The 10105-nt window shown below is 38.0% G+C and overlaps 1 protein-coding gene across 1 annotated transcript; it reads left to right on the top strand.

Moving 5' to 3' along the window:
* Positions 1 to 335: 335 nt before the first annotated feature.
* LOC127414626 (WD repeat-containing protein 13-like) lies at positions 336 to 7813 on the top strand. The gene is made up of 10 exons (XM_051652801.1): positions 336 to 419; positions 952 to 1031; positions 1848 to 2079; positions 2441 to 2550; positions 2738 to 2865; positions 3710 to 4017; positions 5164 to 5344; positions 6731 to 6872; positions 6978 to 7096; positions 7169 to 7813. The coding sequence occupies exons 2-10, from the start codon at positions 991 to 993 to the stop codon at positions 7351 to 7353; spliced, it is 1446 nt and encodes a 481-aa protein (XP_051508761.1). The 5' UTR covers positions 336 to 419; positions 952 to 990; the 3' UTR covers positions 7354 to 7813.
* The last annotated feature ends 2292 nt before the right edge of the window (positions 7814 to 10105 follow it).

Raw genomic sequence — 10105 nt, 5'->3', positions numbered from 1 at the left:
GCTATTCTACATTGCACAGCCTACAACAATGAAAGACGAAAATTACACTCAAAATTGCAGGCAAAGGGATGTCATTAAAAGTCTCTTAGCGAAAAAACAAGGGAAATTAGATATGACATATGATGTTTTGAGGTATATGAAAGCAACATATATTCGAGAATATACGTTTTTGTGCGTATGTATTTATCCAAGTTTATCCACACTCCAGTTCAGTTGGTGGCGGTAATGCACCAAAAGCTGGTTTGCCAACCGCAAAAAAAACAAAAAACAAAAAAAAACAAAAAAAACAAGAGAAGAAGAAGAAGATGAATTTCACGCGCTGTAGTGACGTCGATGATATGCAGATCAGCTGTTGGCGGGGCGGTCACGTGATTACGTCACTCCCCTCAGACAGAATGAACCGGTGAAAACCTCGCTCGGTGAGTGGCCTTTAAATATAAAATGATACATTGATATTGCGTTTTAGTAAGTTAAATGTGTTACGAAATCGTATCTAGTCAAATACTCAAAAACTGTCACACAGTTTCTGACGGAGGTTGTTAGCTTCACTGCTAGCGGTGGCTAATGTGTCAAAACATCGACCTGTTTATTTGTTATTCTTACATAGTTATGATTTTATAATATTTGATTTGAATGCGTTGGCTGCTTTAGATATGTTCGATTGTGACAGTGTGACGGGGAAACAATATTAGCAGGCTAATTAATACATGACACTAAACTAGATACATTGGATTGTCAGGTTTTAAAATGATATGTTTCGGGTATTTTAGGTTTGTGTTTAGGTCATTTTAATCCTTTTTATTATTTTTTATCAGCCGTCATACAGAGACACTGATGACTTAAGTGAACTGAATGATATAATTAATGCTCTGACATCAATTATTATTATTATTATTATTATTCATTTTCAGTTGTATAATTATAATAAATAGTGTATTGTGTGTTCTGCAGCTCTTGTGTTTCCTGCATCTCTCTGTGTTGGTGGATCTCATGGCTGCTGTTTGGCAGCAGGTGTTGGCAGTGGACGCAAGGTATGTAGAAGAAAATCATTGTCATTGCAGCAAGGCAATATCTGAAATATTCCGAAAAGCCTCTTTTGGGTGTGTCATACAATACAATACAACGTTATATAACAGAAAATAAAATATATACAATACAATGTACGAAAGGAATATTGAACAGTCAGTCAGCTGGTCATTAATTTGACCTGGTCCGTGATCTTCCTGATGGGATTTATTTTGCAAGGACCAGCTGAGTGTACATTATCCCAGTTATTACAAGCCTACTTACCAAACTAATAAATAAATGACCATGGAAATACTGATTTGAGAAATTATTTTATTATGTGAGAAGAAAGAGACTGCACAGAGTGTTATGTGAGACATGAAACAAGTACACTTAAGTGGGAAATTGCCTGGCTTAATGTTCAGTTAAACAGTTTAGTAGTCATATTTCACCACAGTATATTGCAACTGACCAATCAGAATCAAAATTTGACAGAGAACAATGTAATGAATGTAATACAAAATTAAGAGAGAAAGTTGGAACACAGCCAACAGTGTGCGCAGTTCCCGCACCACATTAAGATATCTAAATATAGAATAATATATACAAATCTAAAAATGGTTAAGTGCTAATCTCTCGGCTTGACTAGTGCTATCATCCTTGATTGCTCTGTTGCTCTGTTCGGAAGTCGGATGGCCCTTGGAGCACCTTAGTGTCATTATGTGATTAAATGGTTGCTCAGATAAAGCAGTGTTCCTATGGTTATGATTAAAGATTGTGTTTTACAGATGAAGGGCTTCTCTAAATTTACTGCTCTATTTTCTCTCTGCCTCTCTCTTTAGGTACAATGCTTATCGCACACCTACGTTCCCCCAGTTCCGCACGCAGTACATCCGCCGGCGCAGCCAGCTGCTCAGCGAGAATGCCAAGTGTGGCTTTGAGCCGGGGCTGCGCAGGCAGTATCTGCGTCTGCGCAGTCAGTTTCTCGCACTGCGTTATGGGCCTCTGTCAGAGCAGAGCAGCTTCAGAGCCAGCAGTGTGCGCAGTTCCCGCACCACACTGGATCGCATGGAGGTTAGGTGCACTCAGAAACAGGGCAAAGGGTTTCGACAAACACGGATTAGGAGTTCCGGGCTGAAAAAGGCCCCACAAAGAAAAACACAAACAAAACAGACAGACAGCGAGCTAGAACATCTATATATTCCTAGATATAAATAGAAACCAGATCCAGGTCATTGTGTTGTGTGTGAGCTGCAGTGCATGTAGATTTTGAGCTATTTGTGCATGATAGACTTTATGTCGTTGTTGTAGTGGTGAAACTCTTAAATCACCTTGCTAGACCCTTTTAAGTTCTCTACCTCCTTCCATTGCACCCTATTCTCCTCTCTACACACCACTGGTCTTTTTTTATCTTTTTTCTCCGTCTTTCCAACAGGACTTTGAGGAGGATCCCAGGGCTCAGGGCGCCAGAGGTCACCGAAGGTCAGTAAGCCGAGGTTCTTACCAGCTACAAGCCCAGATGAACAGGGCAGTGTACGATGAGAGGTAAACCCCACCCACCCTCTTTGTTTTTAACATTTAACTTCTAATAACATTGTAAAACTGTAAATGCTGTGTAAAATGCTGTGTAAAAGGAATCTATTTGTACAGCATGTGTTTTTTGGTCTTGCAGCTATCCATAAAATGCTTATTAATATTAAAAATAGGTCTCTTTTGATAACTTTTGTGCCAGGCCTCCAGGTAGCCTGGTGCCCACCTCGGTGGCAGAAGCCAGTCGTGCCATGGCAGGGGACACCACCCTCAGTGAGAACTACGCTTTTGCCGGCATGCACCACATCTTCGACCAGCATGTCGACTCTGGTGAGGGAGCTTGTAATGACACCAATGAGTGTTGTCATAATACCAAAATGTCAATACCAGTTATACTATATAAGAATACTATTGATACTACAGCAAAAACAAATATGCACATATTCCAAAAAATGACACATATAAATTTTTTTTGTCTTGCGTGTTTACCTTCACTTAAGACATAACCATCAACATTTAGATAAATATCTCGCTATGAAAGGCATTTTGACCAAGAAGTGCATAAGGGGCCGTTCACACTGAACTTGCGCTAATAAAATCTAGATGCAGTGCAGCAAACGCATGTGTCTTGAGACACGGTGTCTAATAAACACAGCACTCCTGTGTTAGAAGGTGAAAAAAAAATAGTGAGACACTGTGCTACAAAGACATCCATAGCCCATGTTTACATTGGAATACAGTTGAAAAAAGTACGAATGGATGCAAAAATGCCCTTGGTGTAAGTGGTCTCTTAGACTGTTCACACATGCAAACGCAACATTGCAAGCACTCTTATGCATGCATGTGAGTGTTTGAAACAGCTAAATGTCAGTCAGTCAGCACTTTGGTATGAAATTAAGTCTGGGATCAATACTTTTTTTTTTTTTAAGTGTAGTATCAACAGCACCAGTAGTTTTGACATCATTAGACAACTAAATTCTGTACAGTCACAAATATCTAGATCCCTCACAATTGTGAGGCAATTGGAAACAGTCTAGGAGCAAAAAGATTTATAAGGCACCATGCCTTTTTTTTTTAAGTGTTAAGATCTCAACAATTAACCTAGGGTTTATTTCCTAGGTCTAGACAGTGGTTTTACTTTTTCATTATTGCCCTTACTATTTTATCTCCTCAGTTCCACGATTGCAGTTCGCCAATGATGATAAGCACCTCCTTGCTTGCTGCTCATTGGATGGGACGTTGTCAATTATGACACTGTCCCCGTCTCCTCCAACTGTAAAGGTGACACTGAAGGGCCACGCTGGGCCTGTGACTGACTTTGCCTGGTCACTCAGCAATGACATCATTGTGTCCACATCAAAAGATGGCACTCTGCGGATCTGGAACACAGAAGATGGGAGGTGTATCCGCGAGGTGTTTGACCCAGAGGGCAGTGAGCTGTTGTGCTGCACTTTTCAGCCCATGAACAACAATCTGACTGTGGTGAGCCCAAATTGCAGCCATTATTGTTAAGTTGTTTTAAAGAGATAGTTCACCCACAAATGAAAATTCTCTCATCATTTACTCCCTTCATGCCATCCCAGATTTGTGTGACTTTCTTTCTTATGCAGAACACAAATTATATTTTTTAGAAGAATATCTCGGCTCTGTAGGTCCATACAATGTAAGTGAATGGGGTCCAACATTTTGTCACTCCAAAAAGCACATAAAGGCAGCATAAAAGTAATCCGTAAGACTCCAGTGGTTAAATCCATATCTTCAGAAGTGATAGGTGTGAGTGAGAAACAGATCAATATTTAAGTCCATGTTTGCTAGAAATTCTTCTCCCTGCCCAGTACGCATTAAGAATGTGAATCGCCAAAAACACAAGAAGAATAATGTGAAAGTTAAAGTGGAGATGGACTGAGCAGGGTAGAGAATTTATAGTAAAAATGTATTTAAATATTGATCTGTTTCTCACCCACACCTATCAGATCGCTTCTGAAGACATTGATTTAACCACTGGAGTCATATGGATTAATTTTATGTTGACATATGTGATTTTTGGAGCTTCAAAATTTTGGCACCCATTCACTTGCATTGTATGGATGGACCTACAGAGCTGAGATATTCTTCTAAAAATCTTAATTTGTGTTCTGCTTAAGAAAGTAAGTCATACACATACAGAATGGCATAAGGGTGAGTAAATGAGATAATTTTCATTTTTTGGTGAACTATTCCTTTTACTGATGATTAGGGCTGGGCGATATGCAAAAAATATTTTTTTTTCTAAAAAAATATTGTGGAATCCGATTACATCAATAACCTCACTGCCAAGGGATCTGAGAATATTTTTGCTTAATTGATTTGATAAATTGGAATGGTGGTGGCGTAGTGGACTAAAGCACTGAACTGGTAAGCAGAAGGTTGTTGGTTCAATCCCCACAGCCACTGCCATTGTGTCCTTGAGCAAGGCACTTAACTCCAGGTTGCTCCAGGGGGATTGTCCCTGTAATAATGGCACTGTATGTCACTTTGGATAAAAGCATCTGCCAAATGCATAAATGTTAATTCAAATTGCATTGCAATTAAAACAATTGCATTGATGAAAATTTTGATAAAACATTTTTTCGTCTTGCTTGTTCACAGGTTGGCAACAGTAAACACCACCTCCAGGTGGTGAACATATCCACTGGGAAGAAAGTGAAGGGTGGCTCCAGTAAACTCACCGGTGGAGTGCTGTCTCTCTCCTTTGATGCTCCAGGGAGAATCCTGTGGGCTGGTGATGACAGGGGCAGCATTTTCTCTTTCCTCTTTGACATGGCCACAGGTACAGAGATATTTTCTTATATCTGATATACAGGCCCTAACGGAATCTTGTTTTGCATTTTCTGTGTTGATGTTGGAAGATTTTTAGAATTCAGCAAAATAGATGTAAACATAGAGTAATAAAATGTGTTAAACATTGCTGACAGTACTACACTTTTATTCTTAGCTGAAAACATTACCAAATTAGCCAGCATATGTAATAAACGAACATGCAAGGTGCAGAACATTTTGATAGACAGGCTTTTGAAATCTATTGGAAATCTGCAGACTTTCTGCTGAGTTCTGTAGGTGCAAATTCAGTGTACACAAAGTCTCTTCCCTTAATCCCACATTCAGGTGTTGTTGAAAGGACTAGATTTAGTACCAGACCTGGGTCATTGACAAATAAGGTTGTCCTAATTGGTAAAAACGAGAAATTGTTTAAATCTAGTTTAAAACACGTGTGAAGTTCGTAGAAATAAAATTTGTGTCCAGTTTGGTTTCATACATTTTTGATAAAACAATTATTGCATTTTCTACAAAACAACATTTTCAGTGACTGTAAAAATGTCATGTGGTGTAACCATTAAGTAAAAGGTATTAAAATACTTTCCTTGCACCTTGAATACATGAGTGTACACAACTTAATAGTTAATTTCAAAAACATTTTCAAACATGTTTTTTGAGGTAAATCTTTTTCTTTTTTATGAATCTTAATTTTTTTAGTCAAGAATATCAAGATGTTTTTTGAACAAAATGTGCATTTTCATAAAGATTTCAAATTATTAGATATTTTCAAAACTTTACAGTCTTGGGGGTCTAAAGTGGTCCTATGGTTTTATGATTTATTTATTTATTTTGTCACATGACAGCAAATTGGTTACACCAAATGACTCTGATTTGGTGGACAAAAACTTTTCAAATATTATTTAAAAAAACAAACAAAAACAACAACAATTCACTGCTTTTTTAAATAAAAAATATTAATAAAAGAATATACTGCACTATTCATGGCAACATTTATATCTGAGAATTTTAGCTTTTTATGATTGTTTACTGTCTCCAGACGGTTACACCACATGACATTTTTTACTTTAAACCCCAGAAAAAATATCAAAGTGTCTTTGAACTCAGTAATTATAAACATGTTCATCATTGTATTCAAGTATGTATTTCTGAATAACTTAATAGATCCGGACAAAAAATGAGCGACACGTCACTAAACCACCAGCAGCATAATTCTATGATACCCAGTTGTCATTCAGTAGATCTCCAGAAATGTAAAGCATCTCTGCCAGAATCTATTGCATTGTATGATATAGTCTGACTCTGCACTGTTTTGCTGAAAGGAGTAGGGTTACAATTGATGTATTAGTTTTGATTTAAAGCTGAGGCTTTTATGTCATAGGAAAACTGACCAAAGCTAAAAGACTGGTGGTGGATGAGGGCAGTTCTATCTCCAGTATTTCAGCACGCTCATGGATCAGTCGAGAGGCACGGGACCCTTCTCTGCTCGTCAACGCCTGTGTGAACAAACTACTGCTATACAGGTCAGAATGCACTTCCAGTAATCAAGGTTCTATCTGTTGATGAGAGTGTCCCTTTCACTGGACATTGCTGATTATTATTAATAAATGTGGAACTGGTATTGGCAGGGTGGTGGATAATGAAGGGACTCTGCAGCTTAAGAGAAGTTTCCCTATCCAGCATGGATCCCAACCACTACACAGCATCTTCTGTCCTCTCATGTCCTTCAGACAAGGAGCTTGTGTTGGTAAGACCAATCATAGAATCGTTTGAGGGTGCAGTTTACTTTTACCATCTATTTTGTTCTTCTTTTATGTAGTCACTGGCAGCGAGGACGCATGCGTCTACTTTTTCGATGTTGAACGCAACACTAAGGCCATTGTTAACAAGCTGCAGGGTCACAGCGGGCCCGTGCTGGATGTCAGCTTCAACTGCGATGAAAGCCTGCTGGCCTCCTCCGATGCCTCTGGAATGGTGATCATCTGGAGACGTGAGCAGAAGTAACCATGACAACTCTAAAGATTCCGCTACCTTGGCAACAGCATCTTCCATGCTGGCCACCTCAAATCATGTGCAATGCAACTCCTGAAGCCTACTGTAAATGACTGTTGTTATGGTGTGATATTTTGAATGAGTCTGAGCTAACTCATGTAGACCATGAAAGAATCACATGTTCTGTTGTCTTTGTTTTAAGACATTCCTTTTTTGTTGGTCTGGAATGTGATGCTAGTGTATGACTATGTGGACTTCATCAGTGCTTTGCTGTCTAGATGTTTAAATTAAATGATAAGAGATGTTAATATAATACTTTGTTTACTGTGTGCATTTTGCGTCTATGTAAGTGTGTAAGAATGAGAGCACTGGAGGCAATGAAGAATATGTCATTGATGATGTGGGCTTGCACAATAACACTACTGTATTTATGCCTTGTTGAAATTCAATAAATTAGATCACATTAGCTTAATTAAGCTACATTTGGTCTTTACGTTTTGCTTGGAGTTATTTAAGTGTTCTCACGTTTTTATGAAGACATCTCATATTGAAGGAGGACTTGCTGTTCTAACACATCTGCCTGGAATTTTCATGTGGATTTTGTAAATATTGAGATTGAAGCTAAACTGGTATAAGCTTCTTTCACACATACAGTATTTTCCAGAAAATCTACTGCAATTTTCAGGTTAGAGGTCACATGTGAACACCAGCCTTTTGAAAATACTGGTAAAATTTAGGCTCTGGCAATTTCCCTTAATGAGAAGTTGCATCACTACCTATAAATGTCTATTTTTATGGTATGTGTGAACAACACTTGGTACATTTACCAGTAAATGCAACTCAATGATTTTCCTGTAATTTACCTGGTTGCATGTGTGAAAGGGGGCTATAGTGTGTAATTTACCAGATAACCAATATCTGTTTATTATTATAATGGGCTCTTTTCCGAAAGGAACTATTTCCGGTTCTACAGTGGGCAAGCTAACAAAAAATAAAACCATTAAAACAATACGCATATGTTTACAAGTGTGAAATCAGAGCCTACTTAGGGCCTACTTTCTTAAAATTATACATTTTATTTCAGCAACTTTGTTAAAAAAAACATTATTTTTTAGTAGGCAGCTAACATGCATGCAAAGAAGGTTACCCACTACATATAACAGCTCAGACTGGGTAAATCTGCGTTCTGTGTTTATTTTCTCACAGAAGTTATTATTTTAAAGACATAAAGAGTTTAAGCAATTTGAATTGTCATGCATTTCAAATAGTTGGTCCCGGTGTTATGGATCAACTGAGGATCATGTTAACTGGGGATGTGCACGTGCATGTGAATAATTTTACTTGCCTTTCAGCAGATTCGTTCAATGTGAATTGTCAATGAGTAAAGAAAAGATGTTTTGCACATTATAAAAAAATTGTTGGTATCATTATTAACCCACTTTATTTAATCAATGTCTGTTTCAGTAAATTTGACACGCGCTTCCTGACTCCTCCTCCACGTGACGCATGACCTTACCAACAAGCTTACGTCATCCCATCATGAGCGCACGTCACAGAGATGTACGGAAGTGAACATCTGTAGTTAAAATGTATATAAGTATTGTTTTGTTTCTAAAAATGATCAATCGTTTGTGTTCAAAAGAACTTTATTTGTCGACTGGAGTCGTGTGGATTATTTTGATGCACCCTAAATATGCATTTTGGACCGTCAAAAAATGGAGGACATTCACTTGCATTGTTTAGAGAAGGAGGCCTGAAATGAAATCCTAAAAGTCTTAAATTCTGTTTTGATGAAGAAAGAAACTCAGATACATCTTGGATGGCCTGAGGGTGAGTAAATTATCAGCAAATTTTCATTTTTGTGTGAACTATTCCTTTAACTCTTGAAGAGAAATAGCCCAGAGTCTCATTGCAGTCATAGCCCACATGTGCCAATCGCCAATGTATGCTCATCCAGACGAAGTATACTTTGAAAGGCTAGCGTTTGACTGTACACAGACGCTAAGTGTTCTATTAAAACAGAAGTATACTCAGATAAAAAGTCCACTCTATGTAAAGTATAGTGTGAGTTCATCAGAACAATTATACTTGATTGCTTCCACAGTGTAGACAGCTTTATTTAATTCGCGTTGCATCGCTTTTAGTGTAGATAGTGATTCAATAGGTCTTTCGTAAAATACTGTAATAAACTGAAGGAGCTGTCTGATTCAGCCAAAACTGAATCATGTTTAACCCTCAGGGGTTGACGGACGCGCCGGCGTGTCCTGCTGGATTTTTTCCTCATAACAGCGGAAACAACTTAAAATACTAAAATACAGATAAGTGTAAGACATCATTAGAGACTATAAAGGGTCTACTTTTATTTGTGTACACTTGCAATAACAACAAAACCTTGTGCATTTGTAAAATAAAGAAAATAATCAGGGTGTGCTTTCAGCTGTCTCTGTCTCCGCGAGCATCTTTCTGAAACACGTCACAAAAATGAACTGAAACTCAGCGAATACTTATTAGACAAACATGAAACATATGTCTACTTTAAATAAAACAATTCAAATTTAAAACAAATATTCTCCTGCAATGTAATCTGTATGAAACTAAAGAGATGTACAGTTTCTCCTGGCTCAGCTAATTATCCCTAATGAGATCACACCCACCAGCAGAGCGCGCTATTCATACGCTAATGTGCAGAGGCGATCAATGCAAATGGTAAACGCCCCCGACAATGCCTTAAAAAGCATCAAGTTCATCATCAAATTCATTCACT

The sequence above is a fragment of the Myxocyprinus asiaticus genome, chromosome 24 (genome assembly GCF_019703515.2).
Source record: "Myxocyprinus asiaticus isolate MX2 ecotype Aquarium Trade chromosome 24, UBuf_Myxa_2, whole genome shotgun sequence".
Classification (NCBI taxonomy): Eukaryota; Metazoa; Chordata; class Actinopteri; order Cypriniformes; family Catostomidae; genus Myxocyprinus; species Myxocyprinus asiaticus.
This window is presented reverse-complemented; position numbering and strand designations above follow the sequence as displayed.